The 26,354-nt window shown below is 37.7% G+C and overlaps 2 protein-coding genes across 2 annotated transcripts in view; one reads left to right on the forward strand and one right to left on the reverse strand.

Moving 5' to 3' along the window:
- Positions 1-5,641: 5,641 nt before the first annotated feature.
- Positions 5,642-12,451, forward strand: CDCA7L (cell division cycle associated 7 like). The gene is made up of 8 exons (XM_026678036.1): positions 5,642-5,779; positions 6,456-6,761; positions 7,709-7,771; positions 8,570-8,731; positions 10,099-10,206; positions 11,012-11,161; positions 11,382-11,518; positions 12,418-12,451. The coding sequence occupies exons 1-8, from the start codon at positions 5,642-5,644 to the stop codon at positions 12,449-12,451; spliced, it is 1,098 nt and encodes a 365-aa protein (XP_026533821.1).
- A 348-nt stretch (positions 12,452-12,799) lies between these two features.
- DNAH11 (dynein axonemal heavy chain 11) overlaps positions 12,800-26,354 on the reverse strand; it is a 195,441-nt gene continuing 181,886 nt past the window's right edge. The window contains exons 77-82 of the mRNA XM_087948111.1: positions 17,641-17,883; positions 16,753-16,935; positions 16,493-16,608; positions 15,978-16,090; positions 14,887-15,027; positions 12,800-14,134 (exon numbers count right to left, since the gene is read on the reverse strand). Coding sequence (XP_087804237.1) covers positions 13,887-14,134; positions 14,887-15,027; positions 15,978-16,090; positions 16,493-16,608; positions 16,753-16,935; positions 17,641-17,883 — 1,044 coding nt within the window. The 3' untranslated portion in view covers positions 12,800-13,886. The remainder of the gene's footprint in view (positions 14,135-14,886; positions 15,028-15,977; positions 16,091-16,492; positions 16,609-16,752; positions 16,936-17,640; positions 17,884-26,354) is intronic.

Raw genomic sequence — 26,354 nt, forward strand, 5'->3', positions numbered from 1 at the left:
TGAGATAGATGCACTTTTGACCTTTAAGGAAGACCAGAAATTCACCCATGCCAAATTTACCGAGAGTGTAGAAATCTAATTTCTTAATTTCAGTAGCATTCATTTTCCTACATGACACAAATGGCAGAAGGCATTGATTATATGTTAAAGATCTTCCTGTCAATATTCTGCTTCCTTCTGTAAGTAGGAAATATACAATTTGTGAATTATACAATTTGTGAATTATGAACATTATGTGACAGATAGGTTTGTGTAGAGGTAATTTGTGGTTAAAATGGCAATTGGGACCAGAATTGATGTCACTAAGTGATGCAGGCATAAAATACATCATCACAGGTCCATATTGCTTATCAATGACAATCCCAAAATTCCTGATTGCTGTTATAACCCCAAGATGCAGAGTTCATTAAGTAGGAAGAGGGGGCAGTACCAGATAAGGCAATGCAGGAGTGCTACTAGGGGTGAGGAGGTTGGAAAGTTCACATGTAGACCTGGTGAAGCCAAGGATGGTTTCTAAAGGGCCAATGGAAGCCACCTGCAGGGGGCTATCTATCCGGAGGTGTGTATGGAGATTATCTGTTGTCTTTTTCCTCTTCAATCATGCAGGAGAATATTTGGAAACAATGTCTATGGAGATTCTCATTCATCCAGGCCATGGTTGTCCCAAAGGTGCTTTTTCAAGAGGCAACTGGATTTTTTGGTTTTTCTTTGAAGACATTTTGCTTCTCATCCAAGAAGCTTCCTGGAAAGTCCAGTTGCCTCTTGAAAAGGCACCTTTGGGATTTGGAAAGAATATTTTATTTGAGCATTTAGATTCTTATTAAGGCTCAAAAACCATGTCTTGCTTTGTTTCCTTTAAGAATGGTTGCCCTTTACACACTTCACTGTTCATAGGCCTTGAAAGTAGCAATTCAGATAACATGTACCTTCCAAGGATTGTTTTTCATTAGATAAATGCATTCTGTAAAAACATAAGAGACCCTGTAATAGGAGGAGCAAAGTTCCTTCTATGGGACATGTGATGATGGGCTTGAGCGAATGGGTAAGAGGGTGGTGTTGAGAAGGTGGGACTGATTGCAATGTATATGATGTGTGCTGGTAGAACGAAGTCTTTGCAGTTGGTCTTGGAGGAAGACCGAGAACTTAACTTCAGATAGCTGCCTGCCTTTTTTCCTCTTAAAAAACTCATCCTGGTTGAGGACAAACTGAGTAAGTAAAAAAAAAAAAAAACAGTATTAGTGAGCAAGCTAGCAACTTGAGGTCACCTGGAGGACTGACTTCCAGGATAGCCACACCCTGCCATTTACTCTAAAGAGTGTCTTTCTGGTAACTTGACCTAGAAGGTAGTAAAGGGAATTTATAGTCTTGAAGTAGTTTCCCAAATTAAGTCATTTCATCCTTGGTAAGTATTTGTGATCCCCCCCCCTCTTCTTCTTATGCCCAGTGACTCTGTGTGTGTGTGTGTGATATCCTTTATTGATAAAACCCACCTATTGACCAAAGGTGTGTGTCTGCTGGTTTCAGCTGCCCTCAGGCCTCTGCTAGCCTTGTTGGTGATGACCAGAGAACCCTGAATAGCAAGGGGAACCAGTGAGATCTGCATGCTTCAATAGGGCAGCAAAAGGTTGTATGATTGAATCATAACTGGGCAGAATATAACTTTAAATTGTTAAGAGACAGCCCAGAAAGGAGCTCATGGAGAACCAGTAATTAGAAAGTCTTCAGGTGAATCCTAAGGCTGGTAAACTGGAGGCAGTTGGGTAATTAAGGTGCTTACAATTTTCCCTTTAGGGAAGGGTTTGCTGGCTGGGGTAAATTGTAAGGAATTTAATTTCATACAGCTGTTTTATTTCTTAATCAACTCAGCCCAGAACAACTGAATAAAAAAAAAATCCAACACTTAACAACAATCCAGGTAAGTTGAATGAGGTTAAATATACAGAATTACTATACAGAAAGAATATATAGCCACTCATCTGACTAAAAGCAATTCTGGGCAGTGCATAATGTCTTCTAATTATATGTTATAATAATTCTTAAATCTAGTTTGGTATTCGAGGTTGGTTCTCTTCACTGAATTTTAGAAATTTCTCTTTAATTATTAGCATCGCTTTCCAAGAAGTACGTGCATTTACATGGGCAATCCACAACATCTCCTTGGCCCGCCCCGAAGCAAAGTAAAAACTTTCGTCCTTTCGGGGACTTGGTATAAGTTTAAACATTATTTTTAACGGGGTCCCTGTCAGGTGGACAGGGATGGTGTTGATCAAACTTTTAAAGGAAGACACATTATTTAAGACCTAAGTCAATGGTAGACTGGCTAGATCTAAACGGGACTTGTAGCCCTCAGGAGGTCTCGCTTTTCTTGGGAGCGGACTTCTCACCAGCGGCCCTTCCCTCTCCACCGCCGTGGCTGAAGCCTCCTGGACGCTTCACGCGCCGGCAGTCTCCGCCTTGAGGACCATCACGTGTGCTCGCGCCCGGTTTAACCAGGCGCTCAACGCAGCCCCCTCAGCTGGACTCTAACACGGGCGCCGCCCCCTTATCCACCGTCTTCATTTCAGGTTTGCCCGCTTGCCTTGCGCCCGGCGGTAGGTAGGTCGATATTGAAGCTTTATTTGGGGGAAGGGATGCTGGAGGCGACGCGTCCAAGAATTGGTCTTTCTCCCAGTTCTTTTCCAAACTCCCTTAGCGAGAGTGGGAGGAGAACACCATAAGAGAGCGCGCTTTTCAATCGGCTGCAATTGGAGCGCCTAGCTCTCGCGAAGCTTCTAGCACCCAGAAAAGTTTCAGTTTCTTCAAGAGCAGGGGAATGGTTGGTCACCCATCACCCCTTCTTGAGTCGTCTTCTGAAAAGAAATAGTATTTTAGAGAAAGTTTGTTTAGGACCGCAAATTCGCGTCCACGGAATAAGCTGTGTTTAATAACTCAGGAGGGAGACTTCTGTTAGGTAAGCAGTGGTTACATACTAGCTAGATCAATACAGCTGTAAAATTGGGGAAGGCAACCGGGTGCCTATCAAATACTTTCGTATTACAGATACTGTAACTGCAAGGCTGGCCAGATGAAGCTTTGGCTCCATTCTTTTAGCTTAAAGAAACAGTATCTTGATGATGCAAATTGTTACGCTCTTAGCCAGTCCTTAACCCAATCATTTCTAATGGGAGGGGGCAATTCTTTAGCTGTTTGAATTCTCCCAGGTATCCAACTAAAGCTAAACTATCATTGAAACTTATGCAAGCTAAAAATTAGCACATTGGTTGAGAAACTTTAGGGAACTATTAATGAAACATATCAAGAGGATATCAGGTTGCTTATTAATGGCTTAATAATAAAGTTTATTGAATAGCTTCTGGCCTTATAAAGGAAATTCTGAGTATTTGAACAAAAAATATTAGTGAGAGGTACTGCAAGTTTGGGCAACTCAGCTGTGCTTATTGACGTCTTGCTGTTTCTCCCCCACTTTTTTTTTGCCTGCTTAGGATCGAACTTTTCCTTCTTCTGGAAAGAAAACCTTGGGATTGCTTTTGGCTCTTGGCCAAACTGATGAAAAGGGTAATTTTATTCATTTCCCTAATTTATCTGGAAAGAAAATTGGGGTTCCTTTTGGGTTCTTGATAGCTGAATGCTTCTTAATCCAGTTTGCTAGGGAACAGTTGGAACAGTAGTATTGCCACCATCACCACTAAGATAGACCTTCATGGATTGATTATATGCTACAAATGGGCATTTCACATGGCTTTGCAAGGATCTTCTACATAATGGAAGGAAGAGAAGGGTGGTGAATAGACCTTAGATCCCTGGTTGTGATACAACAGGTCTCATGCCATGAATTATGACAGATGTCCAATCTAACAATGGAAAGACAGTGACTTGTGTCAAGTGGATAAATTCTTATCTTAAACTGTAGTTTAGCCTAAAACACTCATAGGGAGAAGGGAAGGGGTTCAACTATTGGTTTAAAAGCCTGTAGTCCGTAAATTAGCCATTGTGCCCAAGCTGCTAAAACAGAATGGAAAAAATAAAACTTTAGTAAGCAGATGGAAGAAAAGATTGTTTGTAGCAAGAACTCTTTCTTTTATGGAGAACATAATGCACCATTATTATGTTCTCTATAAAAGTTAACTGTACACCTGTTATGTATTGAATAGTTTACATTTAAATAAAGACATTTGGCTGCACTGAAACTCCTAAATATGATTCTTAAAATCAGAACAATTTAGGGAGGATGGACAGCAATATGTTTTGGAACTTCACTATTACCAGCACTATCCATTATATAGAAGTTGAAAATGTACTTCTCTGGAGAATGCACCTTCCTTTAATAATTAATTACAATATGTAATGAGATGCAAAGACGAAATTAGTTCAGTATCACAACAGTTGCTAGCTCAACTATACAGTAAGGTAAGAATTAATAGGCTTGTTCTTGGAAGCCAATTACTCATTGCAGCTAGATTTCATAGCTCTTCATGTACATTTTCTGTTAAATTGTTAAAACCTATAAAGCTTCATGTTATCATGAATAGGGAAAAACTTCTAACTGTATTGGAAGAGGACTGAGAATAGTATAGAACAGAGGTGTCAAACTCAATATTGTCACAGTGGCATCACGTGATGTATCAGGACGTTTTTCCTCTTTGCTAAACCGGGCGTGGCCAGCATCTGGCTGGGAGTTTGACAGCTCTGGTATAGAACAAACATATATATTAGGGAAGAGCTCTTTTTCACTCATACAACACATGATTCAATTCCTGGTATTTTTAGTTAGGTAGAGAAAGTTTGTGATCTGAAATTCCAGAGGGCTGTGGCCAATGTGAACAATATTAAGTTCAGAGGTCCATTACATTGATTCTGTCAGAGAGTTTATTCTATCTTCTCCATGGGATGCTTCTGTTCATGTATTCCACCAAACAGCACTTTTGCCACTGAGCATGCTGAATCCTGTGGGTTTATTTTCTTTAGGAATTATATATTTAATGCTATTTTTCTCTCTGAGATCTTCAAACTATCCTGATAATGTTCTTATGTTTTGGTAATTATGTCCATTGTTTTGGCTATGTACCTATTAGTCCTGGACAAAATGAAATTGCTGTGACAGCAGATATATAATGACCTGGATTGAAATGCCACTAAATTGCTGTTGAATCCAACCATGCTTGTCAAGTTGTCAGTTCTGTGCAACAAATACTATATTTCACTAAGATGTCTTACTTGTAGTGTTGTTCTTTAATTATCCTATAATAGGTACTATTTTGGAGGAAGAGATTATCCATTTTTTAGATTTGGGTTTATGTTAATAATGTATGTTGGTATTAAATGTAATAATATTTTATATGTTAGGTTACACTTGGCTCCCATTTGTCCTTTATATTTACTGCCCTATCTTTAGGTAATTAATAAACTATTTGTTGCTTATACCTGTACAAATCTGTTATTTTTTAATTTTGTTTACTATTAATCTACTGATTTGCAACCTGAATCAATCTACCTAGCATCTTCTTTCCATTGGTTTATTAGTTTTTCTGGATGTTACTTAAAGAATAGAACTGAGTAGAAAATTAAGATCATGGTAGCATTCATAACACAAAATGATTATTTTTCCAAGCTTGACTATTTTATATTTTTATGAATTGGACAGATGCTGGAATTTGCTGAAATATTTAATGTCCCAGATGATGAAAATGATTTTTTTGGTTTTGAACTTGATATTCCCATGGAAACATTGTCATTGGATGACAGAAATGAGAATGATAATATGCCTGAAACATCAAGAATGGTAGGAGAACAATTTATACCAAATTATGCAGAGTTTTCATCCAGTGAATCTCATGGTCTAAATTGCAACTTGATTTTTTTATATATAATTGTTTTCTAAAATACAGTAAAATCAAGTGAAAAACTTGAAGTAAAATTTTCTTCTTTTTATAGCTGCAGGTTCTATTTCTATTTCTCTATGGACTGTTCTTCCAATTAATATGCAGTTTATTGCTTGATCTAATACTTGTTACTAATAATGTTTAATGTTGCTGTGTATGATTATGGACTTAAGGCTATTCTCTACATAACTGTGGTAATTTCTGCAGTGTAATTTTTGTTCAGTATTTCAGATAAATGAATGTTTGAATTAATTGACTAGTTAGATATCATAGTAAGCTGGCTCTTGTTTGAATCTATATTTGAAAATATTTTACTATTATATTTTCTGCTGTCCAATGTAGATCTTGGCCATCTGTCTTTTTCTCTTTTTCTGTGTACCAAGTCAGCTTGAACAATTGATCTGAAATTACTGATTACAAACTCGATAATTGTGAATCTGTTTAAGTAAAAATCAAGATATTTTTAAAAGATACTTTCTAATATGATTGGTGTAGCTAAGGTAAATAAAATATTAGCTTTTCCATAATGGAAGTGCAACTGTATGTAACATAGGTTGTTTATTCATCCTTTTTTAGGCAATGGAATTGGAAGGAGACAATAACCCATCTTTAATTGAGGAAGAAGAAATGGAAACTGAGTCATCTCATAAGAAAAGAAGGTTCAAAACTCAGGGGACATTACAGCTTCCTAAAAAGATAGCTATCTCCAAATTACTGTCATCAGACAGTAATAAATCTCCTCTTCTTAAAGGAACAAAAAATACAAATGGGAGAAACGCAGATCAAGATACTTCTTCTGAATCTGAGGCAGATGAGGCACCAGATGAAAACTCTAATATACTTTTGAAAAGAGATCAGAATATAAAAGAAAATAAAGCTGTGGTAAGAACTAACTCAGCATTCTTAAATGGCATTAATAGTCAAGAAAACAAAGAAGTGAGTTAACACACATGCAATTCTAATTGCCTCTTTTGCTTTATCAAACATTTTTGTATCAAACAAAGGCAAATTAATTGGATTTTAGTGAGGGATCCAAAGATGGATCACCTGTTATTGGATTAATAAGAACAAATTATTTTCAAACTTAACTTTTCAAGCCTTATGCATTATTGTAGTTCAAACTGTCACCATTTTGTTTGAGTTTGAATTCCATATTAACTATAGATTTGTTCTTGTGGTTGCACCCAAGAGGGAAAACTTGAGATGCATTTTTTTAAAACTACATCACATAGTAGCAATATAAATGCTGGAAGCTCAATATGACTAAAAAATATGCCCAAAGTTTTTCAGTGAAATTCTGTTTATATATTACAAGTATTTTCCTTGAATTTCATATCTGCAGTAGATAAGGCTGAGGCCAAGATTTAGTGGGCACTCTGCCTTCATACTGCCTCTCCTTGCTCATTGGGTGAAAAAGGCCTGGAACCTTGTTTGTCCATGCTTATAATTGCATATAATCATATATTGCTACTTAATGAATTTTAAACCATTGTACTGTGTAAAAAACATAGTGTGCTTTGAATTTGCCATCTTACTCTTTGAAATGAAGGACAAAGCTTGCTAACATGACATAAATATATAAGAAATTGCTTCCATAACTTTTGAAATATGAATAAGTTTATTATTAACTTGAAACTTTTACTGTAATATTCTGAACAGTGAAACAAATATCAGTGCGATTTTAAACTATGTGATAACGTTACTAAAACTATTCTAAAAATGTGAGGATTTATATTTTTAAAAATGCATCATGAAATAGTATATAGATAATATTGCCATTAAGAACTATTTGATTTATGGAGAAAATAAATTCCATTTTCCCATTTCAGCTTGCACAGTTACTAGCTGACTTAGAGTCTTCCATACCTGAAATAAATATTCCTTCCTCAACTGTAAGTATAAATAATTTTCTTTTACAAAAATTTGTTTTGCATTGAGTATATCTGACTATTTTTTGCAGGGGTACAATATTATTTGCTGTGGCTTTTTAAAAAAAAATATTTTGTACTTGAACCGAGTATAAATACAAGAAAGTCATAAAATTATGGCATTTTTTTCCAGTTAGATGTGACTCAAAGGATTAACTCTCTACTCTTGGCATTTGCAGAATTTTGCTTCTAGTATATTTATCAAAAGCTTTCAAAATTTACATATACTCTGTTTAGGAAGTCATGCACAATATCAGACTAACTGAAGGAACCAAGATTAGTTTTCACAATTTTGTGCACCTCTTTGACCAATTTAGTAACTATTTATCTAACACTATAGCCCTTAGCCAATGCTCTTTTGATGTAGATATACTGCAGCCTGTGAACTGTAGACACAATATACATAAAGAAGTATGTTGTAGAATGTAGTTGCCTAATAATAATACTTAACCTAAGTACAGCAAAACAAGGAAAATGGTAGGTCTATGTTTTATGTTCTTTCAGATACTTGCTCTCTTAGGACGAAGAATTCTGAAATTAATGTTGGCAGGAATTTTTATTTCCAACCTTTCCACAAATTTTGTCCAAATATACATCAGTTCTTATTACATACAATCCCAAATTGTGTAGGGATTAGCAGACCATAAAAGGCATTTAAAAAAAAAGAATTTGAAATGGATTAAACAAGGTGACCATGATGAGCTACTGCTTCAGACTACGTGTTCATTAAGAAAATGTCTCTCTCCCATTCGTTTGTTTTAGAAACGAAAGAAAGCATCAAGGAAAAGAGCTTCAGGAGAACCAATACAGCGTCGAACTAATCCAACTAGGACTGCTCGTCCCCCAGAAAACTTCGCTGTGGAAAGAAACCTACCTGTGCCATGGGTTGATAATGAAACATATCACAGCTTAATAAAGAATGAGGTACGTGATGTTTTGGATTTATTTTAACGAAGAATAATTATCAAGTAGCAAGGATGGAACTTACCAAGCATGACCTAAACATTTAAGTAAATAGACTAGTGCAGGGGTTTCAAACTTGTGTTGTCACATGACCTATTGTGACTTTTCCCCCTTTGCTAAGATGGGAGTGGGCGTGGCCAGCGCATGACGCAGTTGGCCCATAGGCCGCGAGTTTGACATCCCTGGCCTAGAGTCTATCCTTGTCCTGGTAATAAATAGTAAGTCTTGTGGTTTATAGTCGATTGATTGCTGGGCTTACACACTGTTCCAGTCACAATATTTTTATTTACTTTTTATTTATTTGGTTTGTCAGTTGCTTACAAGATAATAGGTATAAGTAAAAACATAGTTATGAATACATGGATACATATAAGAAAAATAAAAATAAAATAAAAGATACAATAGGACAGGGATGGTAGGCACATTGGTGCGCTTATGCACGCCCCCTAGAGACCTCTTAGGAAAGGGGGGAGGTCAATAGTAGACAGTCTAAGGTTAAAGTTTTTGGGGTTTGGGGAAGAAACCACAGAGTCAGGTAGAGTATTCCAGACATTGACCACTCTGTTGCTGAAGTCGTATTTCCTGGGTACATTCTTTGACTACAATAGAGTTTGGATTGAACTGCTAAGCTGGGTGGACCATTTGAAGGTTAAAGATAGTTCAAAATATATTGAGGAAGCCCTTTGTCAATTCTGACCCAGAAGCAATATCACTAAATTGCCTCTGGAAATTTGAATATGCTATTTTCAATTTTTAAAAAGTGCTAACCCTGTCAGGATTTAAATGGCTGAAGTATAAAAGTAAACAGAATAAATTTTGGGATTTGTCAGGAGAACAATCTATAAAAACCATGATGGCTCATGAGGGTTATTGTGAAAATAGGATGAGGAAAGTGTTAGATATGTTAGCTATCTTGAGGTACTTTTAAAAATAATAAAGGTGGGATATAAAATAAAAAAATATTTTTTGCAATATTTTCTCATCCTTTGTGCTGCAATTATTGAGTGGTAGTATACAGTCAATTAGAGGGGGAGAATTACATTTTCAGAAAAATAAGTCAAGAAAACAGGGAGAAGTGACTCTTATAAAAAGAATATATGTATAGTAAATTAATGAAGTATAAACTTCATGATTCAAGAAACAATTTATAATTATATATTTTATTGTACTAGATAATTCTTTAAAATAGACTTACTGTCAAAGCAAGCATAAATATTACATATTAAAAATATAAATATTTTAGTGGATAATCTATTTAGACTGTAAGTCTACTTGAATACAGAGTTTAAAGTTGTATTTGATTTAGAGATGGTGAATTTGTCTTATAGCCCAAAAAAAGAAAAATATCAAACACAGGACCTCTACCAATTGTAACAAATGAAGACTTAGAACATATTGCATTTTCCCATAAAGGGAAGATTTACGATAGGATTTTGGTAAGTTGTTTTCTTTATAAATTTGCTTAGTTTGAATTGAATGCAATGTTTTATATCAAATCAGTTTTTTTATCCTCTTTAAGTACACAATGTTCTTGAGGTATCTTTACATTTATATAATGATCCAGCTGCCACAGTGTTATTTATATTGGTGAAATTACTTTCACTTCCCATGAACAGGATTAATTTTGCCTACTGTCATAGTGTACTGTGAAGTATTTAATATTTTAATTATAGTCTATAATTATACTGACAATTTCTAAAACACACACACAGTAAAATAACTACCAATAAATTATTTATCTTCTCAAGGTATTAGAAGTGCCTGCCTCAAAAAAAAAAAAAAAAAGTAAATACTTACCAGGAATTTAAGCAAAATTTTTTTTGGGGGGGAATTACTTATAATGCTAATGATAGCTAACCCTCCAGAATGAAATGAGCATCAGATTAAGTTTGGGCTGATTTTAGTGTTGCTAACTTGTAAAATCTGAAATATTGCTACAGCTTTGTAGAAACAACACAGTAGCAGGATTTTCAGATTCCATTTTATAAATTGGTTTTCCACTCCAGTTCAATTTATTGGCTAATTCATCTTGCCTTATTTGAAACATGCATTTGTATTGGAGTTGTGAAAAAAGCTTCTTAATATTCCAACAACAAACATGTATAATTATCTGTGTTTTTGGATAATAGTAATTCGTTAAATCAGAATAATAGGAATAGATTGATGAAAAGCACCATGTTTATCTTCATACTGTATGTATTGGGTGGCTTTCTAAAAATAATAACATTTGTCCACTATTAGGGAACCACATGCCATCAATGTCGCCAAAAGACAATTGATAAAAAAACAACCTGTCATAATAAAGACTGTGTCGGAGTGCGGGGACAGTTCTGTGGACCATGTCTCCGTAATCGCTATGGAGAAGATGTGAAAGTAGCACTTCTGAATCCAGTAAGTCTCTAGTTGTTTGAATTGTGGGGTAATGAAATGGAAGATACAGTGAAGTAATTGGTGATCTGATTGTTTTATTTTTATTATGTACATGACTTCAGAAACATGCAACATTGTGTCTTTATGCAGGACTAACTATATCACTAACTTTGTGATTTCCACGTTTAGGTGATAGCATATTACTTATAAGGTGAACTAATAGTCTTCTCCCACTTTTAAGAAATGGTTGTGCCCACCTTGCCGTGGAGTGTGTAATTGCAGCTACTGTCGCAAACGTGATGGTTACTGTGCCACAGGAACACTGATCCACCTGGCAAAGCTTTATGGTTATACCAATGTAAAGGAGTACCTTGAAAGGTAAACTTATGCCTAACCTTTTATAGGGTGGTTTGTACCAGAAGTATTTCAATATTGTCAGTTCTAAGAAATCACTGTATGTAACAGTCTAATTTGCTGTGTTTATTTTACTTTTATTTATTTAGATTTATATTCCATCCTTTCTTCAGGGTGGTATACCTACTGCTCCTCTCATTTCCCCCCATTGCAAACTATCTTTTGGGGTAGGTTGGACTCAGAGAGTGAGTTTGAGTTGATATAGATTTTTCATGAACTCTGCAGTCATGCAGTTCCGCAAGTAATAATTTTATCTATTTGATCTGATGATTACTTTATATGGTGGTTGGAATATTTATATTCCTTAGTCCATTCTGAGATGAGATTAAAAACAACAGCAACCCACCAGGCAGCCACATGAAATTAAGTTCTTTATCCAGGAGAAATGATAGCAAGCTGTTAGGTGAGTGGTGGCAAAGCCCAAGTTAATATATGTCACAGCTTCTCCTTTCCCATTCATCTAATTCCATCCTCGCATCATCCCCTAAATGAAATTTCTTTTCTTCCATGCCAGAGTATCTTACATTTTCTGAGAATACACTTGTCTAACAAGAATAATTTGCCTGGATAAGCTACTTTTAAAGCCCATGAACAGTGAAGAGTAAGAAGTTCAATAAATCTTAAGAAAGTGAGAGTCTTAATAAAATGTTCCTTCTAAATATTCTAATCCTGCCCAATATTTTGTAAAAATTAAAAGACTTTTAATTTTGAAAAATAATTTTGTGAATGCATGTAATGTTTTTGCTTTTTTCTTATAAAGGTACTGTTTACATTGGAAGCTGGAACAATGCTATTGGTAGGATAATAGAGCTTAGTTACATTCTCTTTCTTAAACTCTAAATGTTTTTTCTTCTTTATTGCAGTATGCCAATGTATCATGTTAATGGAAATGAGTGAAAATACCCAAGACACCTGTGTGAATTGTGGTTTTGATGATTTATATATATATATACTATATTTACTTAAAAATTTAAATCTTGAAATTTCATTGATAATCATTATGTTTAAAGAATTCAGAAATGTGGAATGGTAACCACTTTTGATTTATTAAATATTTCTAAGGAAAAACGCTGTTAATATTGGGAACAGCAATATTTTCCAACATATAATAAAATGATCTACTGTTTAAAAATATTTTTCTTTATAGACTTAGTTTAGAAATACAATTCTAAAATATTTAGAAATATTAATACAATATTTAGTAATAGTAATAAAAATTAAGAAATAGTAAATTGACCTTGTAATTTAAGTGAGACTTTAAACTTCTGAAGACAAGCAGCCCAAATCACTGTTTATTCTATTTTATATGCAGAAAAATGTTATAAAGGTCAAGATTGTTTAAAATTGGAAGGGCTTAATTCAGCCCAGTTTAATTTTTACCAACTGAAAACAAACTTTAGGCTCAGAAGTGGCCAGTATGGTCATAATATATATTTGTTGAAATTTATCATTCAATTCTGTCGGATTTAAAATTGAATGTATGGTGAAGACTTTCACAGGATAAATAGCAAGAAGAAAATTATATAGGTCTTTCCACATCAGGCCTGGTGTTGATTGTTTTCATATTCATTGTGCTCTCTTAGCAAATTAAGACAATAAGTGATTAATTTAGGCTAAAATTTAACTTGTTTATTTTCATTATTATTATTTTATTAATATTAAATGGAAGAAAACTGCACATTACTCAATAGTGTTATCTATTTTTTTAGGATAACCATAGGCTGCAAAAATACAGAAGGTCACTAGGTGGCAGCAGAGTTAAGAGTTCTGTGTGCTTTTCCTACAAAATTATAGTTTTCTCTATTTTTGCAATCCAGTAAAAGTAGTTTACCATAGTTAACATATTTTACTCTCTGGCTATAATTAAGATATTTTAAGTTTTGGCTTACAGATATATTATATACTTTATTTTTTGCTTTTGCTATGCAAAACAGAACATACAAGTGACCTTAAAATAACTTGCATTAGTCTTACAGCATACATACGAGTCCTGTCTGGCTTGGGGCCATATGTGCCATTTATGGAAACTTGAAATGTTATTCCCTCAGGTGAAAGGGAATAACATTTCAACAGTTTTATCTACATATTACATATGTAACATGTATGATTCAGTGACTTAATCCTTTGCATGATCACTTGTACATATGCACTGTTTCTATGTGCATTAATGTAAACATAGCTGTTGCATTAAACAAATATTCAATAAAAGCATTATCTTCAAGATTGTCTATGGTCATTTCAAATAGAAATATACATGATTTAATGTGTGAATACCTTGGTTGTAAGTAAGAAAAATGTGTGAAAGTATATTGCTAAAAATGAAAGTATATTGCTAAACTTCCAAGAGCAAGGCTACCCCTGCAAGCACCCACTTGGATGGCTTTTCTTTAGTTTTTAAGTTAAAAGTCCATGTGTATGTGGGCCCTCTAAGTTTAGTTTTATAAACCGGGCATTTGTAAATGTGCTTGGTTTCTTGCCTCTCTATTGGAATTGCTCTGGCAAAGATGACTGGTAGCATTGGAGTCAGGTCCTTCAAACGAGCTTCAGCTACAACTCCTGCTTGGATGTCCCACCTTGCTCCTGCAACCGAGAAATACACATTTTAACTTCTGCAGGGCAAAAGTGTGCAGTGAACTAGGTAGAATATTAATCGCAATTTGTGTGCTTCATTGTATGCCTGAAATCCTATTGATATTAATTCTGCATTCTTTTACAAATAATGGGGCTTGCTGTTTGAAAAGATACATTTCAAAATTTTAGCAGCAAGCACAGAATACTCTGCTGTGGTTCATTTCATAGTATTGTATAGTGAACATGTTTTTTAAAATGCAGGTAGTCTTTGACTAATGGCCATTTGTTTAACCATTCAAAATAAGGATGGGGCTGAAAAAAGTGACATTATGATCCTCACACTTACACCTTGCCTGCAAATCATATGATCAAAATTAAAGTGCTTGGCAAACTGACATGTAGTTACAGTTGTGGCCTTATCACGTTGTCATCTTTTATAACCTTCCTGGGGGACTTCCAACAAGCAAAGTTAATGGGGGAAGCCAGATTTGCTTAACAGCTATGTGATTCGCTTAATGATGAGTTGCTTAATATACAGCAAACAAGTTCATAAAGTATTGGGTTGGCTTAATTATTGCATCGCTTAAATTGGGAATTTCTCATAGCTATTGTGATCATAAGTCCAGGACTGCTCGTAATCAGAAACTTACACTTTTCACTGATTCAATAAAATATATTCCTTTTTGATATGTCTGATATTGACTATTTTTTACAGGTGGGTCCTCTAACTAGATCATAATACAGAATTTTAATAAACTTACCTTCCATGTAAAGTCCAAAAATATATGCACCTTCTCTTGGTGGATGACCATAATCTTCTCTACTCTTTTTGGTAACATCAGTAGTCAAACACATCTTATCCAGAGACCAATTGTTTTTCCGTGCTGTAGTTTGCATAATGGCTTTCAAGAAGAAATGAATAGTACAAATTATTTTATGGATTGCATACTTATTAGAATGGATAATGTCCCCTCCCTTTGTGTCCAATTCTTGCAGCTTACTGTACCTAAGACAAATACCTTCTTTTGACAGGGTGGATTTTTTTTGGGGGGGTTGTTTGCTTCCTCCCTAGGATTGAGGGATAGTTACTGACTCAAGGTAGCTTTATGCCTAAGGTGGGACTGGAACTCATCTCCCAATTTCTGGCCTGTTGCCTTAAAACTGCGCCAATAGCTATGTATAAAGTCATATAAATATGGGAAACACAGAATATTATTCCTGAAAAAAAAAAATAGTTAATCCAACTTTGTAGAAATAAATCCAGATTTATTAACAAAAATTTCCTCTAATTTAGAGATTTTTTTTTTTAAAAAAAAGTCATTTGCCTTGGCACTGAAGGTAAATTTCTAGAAACTATTGCAAACTAATATATTTTTAATACTGAAACAGTTTCTGATACTTTGCTATTTCCCTTTTCTTCTAAAAAATTCAATTCTATAGATGCAAATAGTATGACACCTAAGACATAATAGGACTTAGCATCAAATGTTTATCTATGCCTTAAATGTACCTATGTGACTTTTTATACATTTATTAGAAATCACACTACTTTTCCATTCGTAAGAAAAGTGAAGTGGGTACAAGCCTGTTCACCATGTCTTATATTGTCAGTCAGTTGGATTTCTTGATACGTTTTTAAATAAGTTGTATTGATTGATACATTTAGTCACTTGCTTAGTCAATTGATCCAGATGGCTGCCTACTACGTGACATAATTTGTGATGTTTGAATTTTGTGACATTTTAAGGAAACTAGCTGTTAAAAAGCTTCTTTGAAATTATTTTAAAACGTTAGCCCTATTATGCAGCATGTTTTGCTTGAATTTAAATATTATGAATCAATATTAACATACCAGTCAAAAAAGATTGAGGATTAAAGAAACCCGAAAGCCACACTACTGAAGGAAGTACAAGATCTTGTGTCCAGGTATCAAGTTCTCGGCAACGCAAAAGAATTCCATTAAACCTGAATAAAAATATAGCAATGGTAAACATAAGTGCATAAGTAATTAATTTGGGGAATAATTTGCATTATGTAATTTATATCACTAACATATATTATTGGTAATAGATCATACAAGTTGTATGGAGTATTCTGTTGCATATGAAATATATTGCCTTCTAATAAACAAGAAAATATATGTTAAATTCAGGACAGATTAATACATGATCTAGGAGAATTTTTAGAAACTCTTCTTTTAAATTTTGAGACCTAAAAATGTCATAGGACATGCAAAATCATACTAATATTGTTCTGTTCATTTTAAGGTTCCAAAAGTTTTTTGAAATTTAAATAATGCTTTTTTTCCTTTCGTTTATGATTTATAATGTAACTAAAGAGGTCCATTTCTTAAAGATATGCATTTACCATTGTGCAAGACTGTATGTAGATGGGTAAGCCAGACTGGACCATGCATCTGGTACCTGGTCGTAGAACAGTGATGATTGTAAAGTTTCCATACTAGACGAAAACGTTAGTTCACCCTAGATATTTGAAGCAAAAGAAACATTTAAATTTACAATCCCAGTTTAAGATCTATTTTCCCCTCATGGCACATGTATATAGAGAGTATGCCATGGCAAAATAGGCGGCAAATAAATTTAATAATAATGCAATGTATTCCTTACTTTTAATCCAAGGTCTAATTGTTTTATTGATCGCCGTATCTCTCTAATGAGAATATTCATTCTCTCACATTCTTGAAAACACACAAGAATATATGGGCTTCGTACAGCAGACTTTTGCATTATCTCAGCTAAATTAAATTCTTCTGGCAGCTTTTCCAAAATTTCATCCAGTACATTTTTCACCTTATAAATGCAAAGTAAAATTAGCAGGTATGCATTTTGTTTACATTAGTCATGCTCTATAAAGCAAACACCAGTTGGAATATGTGTTGAACATGCAGAACACTGCATTAAAAAAAAATACAGGGTTATAGATATTGTTTGTCATTTGGGATAAGCCTGAAACAGAAAATGCATCTTGTTTCAAACTCAGATCAGAATATCACAATCCAGAGGTTCTGCTAAACTAATGGAATTAACTGTAGTCCATCATAAAGAAAAAAACCAAAATATTTTGATTGTTCAAATAAAACAAAATTAGAGTGGGTTTTATGGGACTATAAAGGTTAATTGTGTGAACTGCCCTTTTCGCTCTTCCTCCCCTCAGCATTTCCTGATCTGGTCTACTGATCTCTCAAAGTCTTTCCTTTTTTATGTCCTTTGAACCATCATTAATGTCCATGATGTTTTCTTCCTGTCTCCATTCCACCCCTCCACCCCTGCTTCTGCTTCATCCCATATGGATGAAAATAACTAAAATAAATGTTTCAGTTTAGGCATGGACTAAAACTAATTCTTCCCTATTTGGAACAGTTTATGCAATTCTCACATCCCTACTTATCAAACACTTGTGTTCAGGAGGAACAAAGTTTTAATTCTGATTGCATTAAAATTATGAATTATTCTGGTTCTGTGAAGGTATTATGGAATAAACATTAGCAGTCTCACCTTTTCTTCTAATGACTGTCCTATAATTTCTCCAGCAAGCAGATTTCTAGGTTGCATTTCCAGCAGAGTTTTGAATAGGTTATCAGACAGAACTGTTAAGAAATCTATCTCAGCATTAGGATGGAGACCATACAATGTAGGACTTTCAGTGGGCAACATTTCATCAATATACTTGTGGTAGCCAATATAATCCAGATTGGGAGGAGATGGAAAACCAGGAGCCAAAGTAAAATCTCCCTCAAGCTGTGATTAGAAAAAGAGCATTTTTCATCTTCAGGCAAAATCTATTCAGTGTTTTGAGATACTGCCAGTGAAAGTGTAAAATTCTTATTTCTTATTGTAGTAGTTTTAATAGATTATTTTTCAAGTAGGAAGCCATCTCTCTTATCCATAATGGTACAATACAAACATCTCAGGATGAAATCTGGTTAAAGAAGTTGCCTTTAAATAGTAAAAGCCATAATAACTTTATATTCTTCTAGATAACAAGAAGCAAGAATGAATCAGGAGCAAGTACTATTCTGTCACAGGGAAATTATTATGCGTTAACAAATTGTAATGAGATATTTTCCCACATTTGTCAGTCTTTAACATAACATGATTATATCACCATATATTTTTCTATACAGCTACTCTAGAAAACATTTTATCTATATAGCTTATATGCCTTGTTTAAATTCAAATTAATCCTAATATTTTAAAATAACATTTAGATTTATGAGTTTATTTAGCTTTGGACTTACTATATCATAACAATATCCACTTTGTAAAAGTACAAGAAAAGTTATCTGATGGTTTTCTTCTATATCCTTAATCTATTACAGAATTAAATATATATATAAATTTTAATCCCAATCCTTTCACAAGCATAAGAACAATTCATCCCTTGTTTTACTATTGCAAATTGTATTTTAAGGCAAGTATGCTCCATCTGCATATCAGCTTTCTTGAGTAAGCAGCAGTTTTTAAAATTCATCAAAATACATGTGGTTATCTACTTCTCCCTATTTATTATCTAGGTTATCCCTATACATGTGGTTATCTATCTAATTTATGACCACAGGACTTGGTTTATTCTTGCGGATTGATTAAATGCGTAACAGTCTACACCAGTGGTTTTTAATCTGTCCACAGACTCCTAGGGGGCCATGTTATCATCACAGGGGGTTCATGAAGGCTTGAAGAAATATTATGATTTAAAACTTAAGTCTTGGTGCTCCATGGCCATGGTCAGTAGCCACACAAGGTATTTCAAGGAGGGTCCGTGATGAAGAAAAGGTTGGTCTACACTGTCACATTTTTTCTTTAAATTTTCAAAATGCACTAAACATTAGAATTTTGAAGTATCAAAGATGAACAAAATGAAACTCTTTTATGCTTCTCTTCCAATGGATTGCCCATGACTCTAGCTGTTTATCTATGCACTACTGTAAATTGCAAGGATACAGATTAACAGATTCTGAAACCTATTTTCCTACTGTTTAACAGATAATCAGAGTTGGAAGAGACTTTGTAGGTCATCTAGTCCAACCCCCTGCCCAAGCAGGAGACCCTACACCATTTCTGACAAATGGCAGTCCAATCTCTTCTTGAAAGTCTCAAGTGATGGCGCTCCCACAACTTCCCAGGGCAAGCTGTTCCATTGGTTGATTGTTCTCACTGTCAGAAAGTTTCTCATTTCCAGATTAAATCTCCTTGTTCAGTTTCCATCCATTATTCCTTGTCTGGCCTACAGGCGCTTTAGAAAATAGCTTGACCTCTGCCTCCCCGTGGCAGCTCCTCAAATATCAGAAGACCACTATCATGTCTCCCCTGGTCCTTCTCTTCACTAGACTAGCCATGCCCAGTTCCTGTAACTGTTCTTCATATGTTTTAGTCTCCAGTCCCCTAATCATCCTGGTTGCTCTTCTCTGTACTTTTTCTAGAGTCTCAACATCTTTTTTATAATGTGGTGACCAAAACTGGATGCAGTACTCTTGGTGTGGTCTTACTTTACAGAGTTTTATTAGTACTTCCCTTGATCTTGATTGTATGCATCTGTTAATACAATTGAGGATTGCATTAGCTTTTTGGGCAGCTACTGCACACTGCTAGCTCATATTTAGCTGGTTGTCCACTAAGACTCCAAGATCCCTCTCACAGTTACTGCTATTGAGCCTGGTTTATATGTGTACTTTAGGTTTTTCTTCCCTAAGTGTAAGACTTTACTTTTCTCCACATTGAATTTCATTTTGTTAGATATGGCCCAGTCTAGTCTGTCAGGATCCATCTGGATCTTGAGCCTATCTTCTTGGGTGTTAGACATTCCTGCCAGCTTAGTATGATCCTGCAAATTTGGTAAGTTCCCCTTCTATTCCCTTATCTAAGTCGTTAATGAAGATATTGAATGTTAAGTTTGAGGCATGGGTTAAAGAACGGAGACCAGACTGTAAACCTTGAACTTCAGCTCTTTATTCTCAAGCATAACAGAGACAAAAAAAACCCGGCTAGCAGTCACTCTTTTATAGAGTAAGCTGCTATCCGGATAACCAATGGATAGTGTTGTAGCATTTGAATCTTGGCGCGGCCCGCCAACAGCCAGTCAGATTGTTCGGAATGAACCAATCATAACTTGCCATTATATGGTCCAATAGGAAGTGCAGGATTACGATCCTGCTAGGCAAATGAATCTTTATTAATTACATTTCTTTAGTTCACAACACCCCTCCCCACTGGGTTCCGTTTGACGGCCGTGGTGACGTAATCACGCAGGTATGCAGGTCGTTTTACCTGCCTATTTGATTTTCGCTGTTCCACCGGCTTTTGTTTAAAGTTCGGTTCCGGTGGAACGCAAGGCTCGTCTTCGCACGGGGTTGATTCCGCGGTGCTGTTTTCGGCACTATCAGGGTCCCTTAAGTCCATTCCTGGATCGGGCAGGCATGTTTCCACTACGGTGTTCCTCTGCGGGGAGGATGCCTCCAATCCCAGACCTTCTTCAGGTGGTGCGAGTACTCGGTTTAGCGGCCGTCTGTCCTCAATTACGTCGTCGTCTATACGGCCTTCGTCCCCTCGGTATTCCCTCCCCTTGAGTTTGGAAGTCCGGGGTCGGATATTGGGTTGTAAACGCAGAGCGAAGTTGATCTATATGGCGTTTCCAGATCTTGCCGTCTGTCGCCTTAAGGCGGTAAGATCTAGGGCCAGTGAGGTAGACTACGGTGGCTGGGACCCACAGCGGTTCGCCGGAAAGGTTTTTGGCATAGACCAAGTCGCCTACCTTGAATTGGCGATACGTTCCGCTGGATCCACAAGGTTCCTCTGGCGAATAAGACGGGTGTAATCGGTCGAGGTGGGAGCTTCCACCCCATTAAAAGTTCGGCTGGGGTCTTGTTGGTGACACTGTGGGGGGTAATGTGTTGTAGTAAGAGTATTTTGTTCAATCTAGCATCGATGTCCCCCGGATCCATTTTTTGTAGTGTCTTTTTAACAAATTGGACCATCCGTTCTGCTCTACCATTTGTCGCAGGGTGAGTCGGCGAAGTCAAGGCATGGCGGATACCCCGGTCCGCCAAGTATTGTTCGAAGGTGAGAGCAGTAAACTGGAGTCCGTTGTCGGAAACTAGAACGTCCGGGAAACCGTGTGTTGCAAATAATCTATCTAGTTTTTTAATAACGGAGTCAGTAGTCATGCTTTTCATCTTGTGGATTTCAAGCCAGTTGGAGTAAGCATCCACGATTAGGAGAAAAGTGGGTCCTTTAGTGGGTCCCGCGAAATCAATGTGGATGCGGGACCACGGGCCTCGAGGAGTTTCCCATTCGGTGGGAATTGCTCTCGGTGGGGCGTTGCTGACTTCTGGCAGTTTCTACACGTGGTTACCCAGGCTTCAATTTGTTTATCAATGCCTGGCCACCACGCGTAGCTTCGAGCGAGAGCCTTCATGGGGACGATGCCCGGATGTCCTTCGTGCAGGGTTTGCAACACGAGTCGCTGTAGTCTCTCTGGTACGACGACTCTATCTCCCCATAGGATGCAGCCCTTCTGGGAAAATAGTTCCGTTTGCCGGTGTTCGAACGGTGCAAAAATGGCGGGGGTTTCTTCGACTGGCCACCCGCGTTCGACCCAACTGAGAACTCTTGCGAGGATAGCGTCCCGTTTTGTGTCGGCAGCGATATCCCTTGCCGTTAGTGGCGGCGAGTTGAGGGTTTCAATTTGCAGCGTAGTGAGGGTCGGAGCTGGGTTGCTGACAGTTTCCGGAAGTGGGGAATGGCTCAAAGCGTCAGCGTGGGGTATGGCTTTCCACGGGCGATGCTGCAGTACGTAGTTGTAGGCTGCTAGGAATTCTGACCAGCGAGTCATTCTAGGTGACAATATATGCGGCGTTGGTTTATCACCTGCTAAAATGCCAAGTAAAGGCTTGTGGTCTGTAACTAGAGTAAAGGGCCGCCCGTAAACATATTCATGGAACCGCTTACGGCCGATACAATAGCAAGAGCCTCTTTGTCAAGTTGGCTATAGTTTCGCTCAGCCTTTGATAATGTGGGAAAAGTACGCAATAGGAGCCTCATTCCCGTTTGGTAACACGTGGCTCAAAATGGCTCCAACCCCAAACGGTGACGCGTCGGACGTAATATTTATTGGCAAAGTCTTGTTGTACTGCATTAGAACAGCATCGGATGTTAATAAGTCTTTCACTTTTTGAAAAGAGCGTTCTTCTCGATGTCCCCAAACCCAGGTGGCTTTCTTGTCGAGAAGTCTATGTAGGGGCTCAGCTACGGTCGCCTTCTGGGACAAGAATATGTTGTAAAAGTTAATAAGTCCCAGGAAAGCCTGGAGATCAGTCTTATTTTTAGGTCTTGGGGTGTTCTTGATTGCCCTGAGTTTGTTTTCAGTAGGGTGAATACTGTGTTTATCGAGGAGGTATCCGAGAAACTCTACCCTTTCAGTGCATAGTTGACATTTATTTCTTTTAACCTTGAGACCGGCGTCCATAAATCTATGTAAAACCAATCTGAGACACCTTTCAAGCTCTTCTCTATTTGGGGCAGCAATTAATACGTCATCGAAGCACGGTACAACCCTTTTATTCCCTGTAAAAGTCTCTCCATTAGACTCTGAAATATACCGGGGCTACACTCACTCCAAACTGGAGTCTGTTGCATTTAAAGGCACCTCGGTGTGTAACGATAGTCTGTGCCTTTGCGGTTTCCGCATCAACGGGTAGTTGTTGATACGCTTGCGCTAAGTCTAACTTGCGAAGATCTTCTCGCCGCCCAGGGAATGGAGGAGATGTTGAACCACCGGCACCGGATAAGCGCTCTGTTGGAGTGCGTGGTTCAGAGTGGCGCGGTAGTCTCCACAAATTCTGATTGACCCATCCGGTTTGATGGGGGTTACGATTGGGGTTTCCCAACTGGCATGGTCAATAGGCTCCAACACCCCTTGGGCTATTAACTTATCAAGTTGCTCGTCAATCTTGGGTTTAAGGGCGAACGGTACCCGACGAGGCTTAAGGCGGATAGGGGCTACTTCTGGATTGAGGCTAAATGATATAGGGGTCCCCTTGTACTTGCCTAATTTGTCCGAAAACACGTCGTGGAATTCCTGGACAATGCTCTCTTCCCAATTGTCACTTCCGGCCTGGTGAATGCCGGCCACCTCGATCCCGAGTGGGGCGAACCATTGTAGGCCTAGTAAACTGGGCCGATCACCATCGACGACAGTTAATGGGAGTGACACGGCACGATTTTTAAAAGATACTTGGACTTGACTCACTCCGACGACTGGGATCGTGTTCCCTTGGTAATCCCTGAGGACGATTTTCTGTGTCCTGAGGTCTTGACGACGGATGGCAGGGATCAGCTGTTTAAGGGTCTTATTTATTTATTTATTTATTTATTTGATTTGCCAATTGTTTACAAGATAATAAGTATAAATGTATACATAGTTGTGAATACATGAAATGGTTACATATAAGAAAAATAAAAGAATAAGAGAAACAATAGGACAGGGACGGTAGGCACGTTGGTGCGCTTTATGCACGCCCCTACAGACCTCTTAGGAAAGGGGTGAGGTCAATAGTAGACAGTCTAAGGTTAAAGTTTTTGGGGTTTGGGGAAGAAACTACAGAGTCGGGTAGAGTATTCCAGACTTTGACCACTCTATTGCTGAAGTCGTATTTCCTGCAATCAAGTTTGGTGCGGTTTACTTTGAGTTTGTATCTATTGTGTGCTCTTGTGTTGTTATGGTTGAAGCTGAAGTATTCACTGACAGGTAGGACATTGCAATGTATGATTTTGTATACCATGCTTAAGTCAGACCGAAGATCGGCGTAATTCAAGGTTTTCTAGTTCTAGAATTTCAAGTCTGGTGGCATAAGGTATTCTACAGCGAGTAGAGGAGTGGAGAACTCTTCTTGTGAAATATTTCTGGACTTTCTCAATTGTGCTAATATCAGATACGTAGTGTGGGTTCCAGACTGATGAACTGTATTCGAGTATTGGTCTAGCAAATGTTTTGTATGCTCTGGTTAGTAGTGTGATATTGCCAGAGAAAAAAGCTACGTAGGATTAGGTTAACAACTCTTAATGCCTTTTGGCTATGTAGTTGCAGTGTGTCTTCCAGGAAACCATCGAGAGGGATGATCCAGAGTCGACTTCCATCAGGCAAGGTCGGTTTTCGATGGCCACTTCCACTCGGATCTTTTGTTTGTCTAATGACGAAGCGTTGCCGATAATAATAGTCTGGTGTGTCTCTTCTCGTCTTGCTGGAAGAGCAGATGTTTTGCTGCTGTAGGCATGGTTGTTCCATTGGTTATTCAAACGATCCCGATTTGCAGGGAGGTTCCCTGTGGTTTGGCGGAGGTTGTTCTCCTTTCTGTTTGTGTTGGATTCCCTCTTACTCCTGCAGACCCGTGCGATGTGGCCTCTTTTCCCACAGGAATGGCAGATTGCGCCGAGGAATTTGCAACCGGATCGCAGGTGGTTTTCCCACAGCCCGCACATGGGCGCTGAAATTTTAGAGTTTGTTGATCTCGTTCGGCCCGAAGTCTGTTAACCTCTTCTTCATCACTCTCGGACTGGGACTCGAGGTCCTCATGGTGCGCTGTTGCTGAGTGTCTCTCTAGTTGAGGCGAGGCTCCACGGGCGAATTGACGGAGCGGTGCGTTGGTACGGCGCATTCGAGTGGCCGACTTCTTGGTTGCCTCTGCTGCAGTAGCGTCTTCAATGGCATCTGCAAGTTCGATGTCCCCTTTTGCCATGATCTTGCTCTGTACTGTGTGGTCATCTAATCCCAGAACTATGCGGTCTCGCTTAGCTTCTTCTAGGTCTGAAAAACCACAGAGGCCTCCCAGGTTTCTAAGGTCAGCGATGAAGTCTGCAATACTTTCACCCTTCCGCTGATCCCGTTGATAAAATTCATGTCTCCGGTCCAACATTGGTATGGCAGGGACATAGTGAGCCCGTAGAATAGGTTCGAGGTTGTCCCAATCCATTGATTTCACCTCAGCCGGTTTCGCGAGCGCTTTCGCCATCCTAAACACGGCTGGTCCACAATGGGTCAAGAACACCGCCCGCTTCTTTCCCGGTGTGGCGTCTTTCAAATTATTGGTTTCTAGAAACATTTGAAACCGATCCATATATGACTCCCAGTCTTCTTTTTCCGGGTCAAAAGGAGCGGGTGGTATAGCGCCACCTGACATCCTGTCGATGTAGATGCGCTCTTAGCCACGTGCTTCGGTTGGTGCTCTGTAGGATTTAGTCAGCTCTTTTGTCTCCGCATCCCACCCTCGTCGCCAGTGTTAAGTTTGAGGCATGGGTTAATGAACGGAGACCAGACTGTAAACCTTGAACTTCAGCTCTTTATTCTCAAGCATAACAGAGACAAAAAACCCCCGGCTAGCAGTCACTCTTTTATAGAGTAAGCTGCTATCTGGATAACCAATGGATAGTGTTGTAGCGTTTGAATCTTGGCGCAGCCTGCCAACAGCCAGTCAGATTGCTCGGAATGAACCAATCATAACTTGCCATTATATGGGCCAATAGGAAGTGCAGGATTACAATCCTGCTAGGCAAATGAATCTTTATTAATTACATTTCTTTAGTTCACAACATTGAAGAGTACTGGACCTAAGATGGAACCTTGTGGCACCCCACTGCTTACTTCCCTCCATGTAGACTTAGACCCATTAAGGACTACTTGTTGAGTACGGTTTGCCAGCCAGTTGCGAGTCCATCTAGTGGTGGTGCTATCTATTCCACTTTTTTCTAGCTTACTAAGAAGTAGGTTGTGGTCTACATTGTCGAATGCCTTGCTGAAATCTAAATATATTATGTCCACAGTATTTTGCTGGGCTACTAATTTAGTCGTTTTGTTGAAGAATGAAATAAGATTGGTTTGGCATGATCTGTTTTTAACAAACCCGTGCTGACTGCTAGTTATTACTTTACTTGTTTCTAGATGTTGACAGATCTGTTTTTTTATTATCTTTTCCAGTATCTTCCTGGGTATTGTTGTTAGGCTGATTGGTCTATAGTTTCCTGGGTCTGTTTTTCCCCCCTTTTTTAAAGATGGGAACCACATCAGATCTTTTCCAGTCCTCTGGTAGTTCCCCGGTGCTCCAGGATTTTTGAAAGATATGGTGCAGTGGTTCAGAGATGACCTCTGCCAGCTCCTTTAAAAATCTGGGATGTAATCCATCAGACCCCAGTGATTTGTTTTAATCAAGATCAGACAGGTG

Source organism: Notechis scutatus, chromosome Z, assembly GCF_049901735.1.
Source record: "Notechis scutatus isolate UNSWTSFEM ecotype Mainland chromosome Z, rNotScu1.2, whole genome shotgun sequence".
NCBI classification, from domain to species: Eukaryota; Metazoa; Chordata; class Lepidosauria; order Squamata; family Elapidae; genus Notechis; species Notechis scutatus.

What these genes read in the sequence shown, in the direction of transcription:
- CDCA7L (XM_026678036.1), top strand. Translation starts at nt 5,642, where the DNA reads ATGCTGGAATTTGCTGAAATATTTAATGTCCCAGATGATGAAAATGAT. An exon ending in TGCCTGAAACATCAAGAATG is followed by an intron (nt 5,780 to 6,455) that starts GTAGGAGAACAA and finishes ATCCTTTTTTAG; the next exon opens with GCAATGGAATTGGAAGGAGA. An exon ending in GTAAAGGAGTACCTTGAAAG is followed by an intron (nt 11,519 to 12,417) that starts GTAAACTTATGC and finishes TCTTTATTGCAG; the next exon opens with TATGCCAATGTATCATGTTA.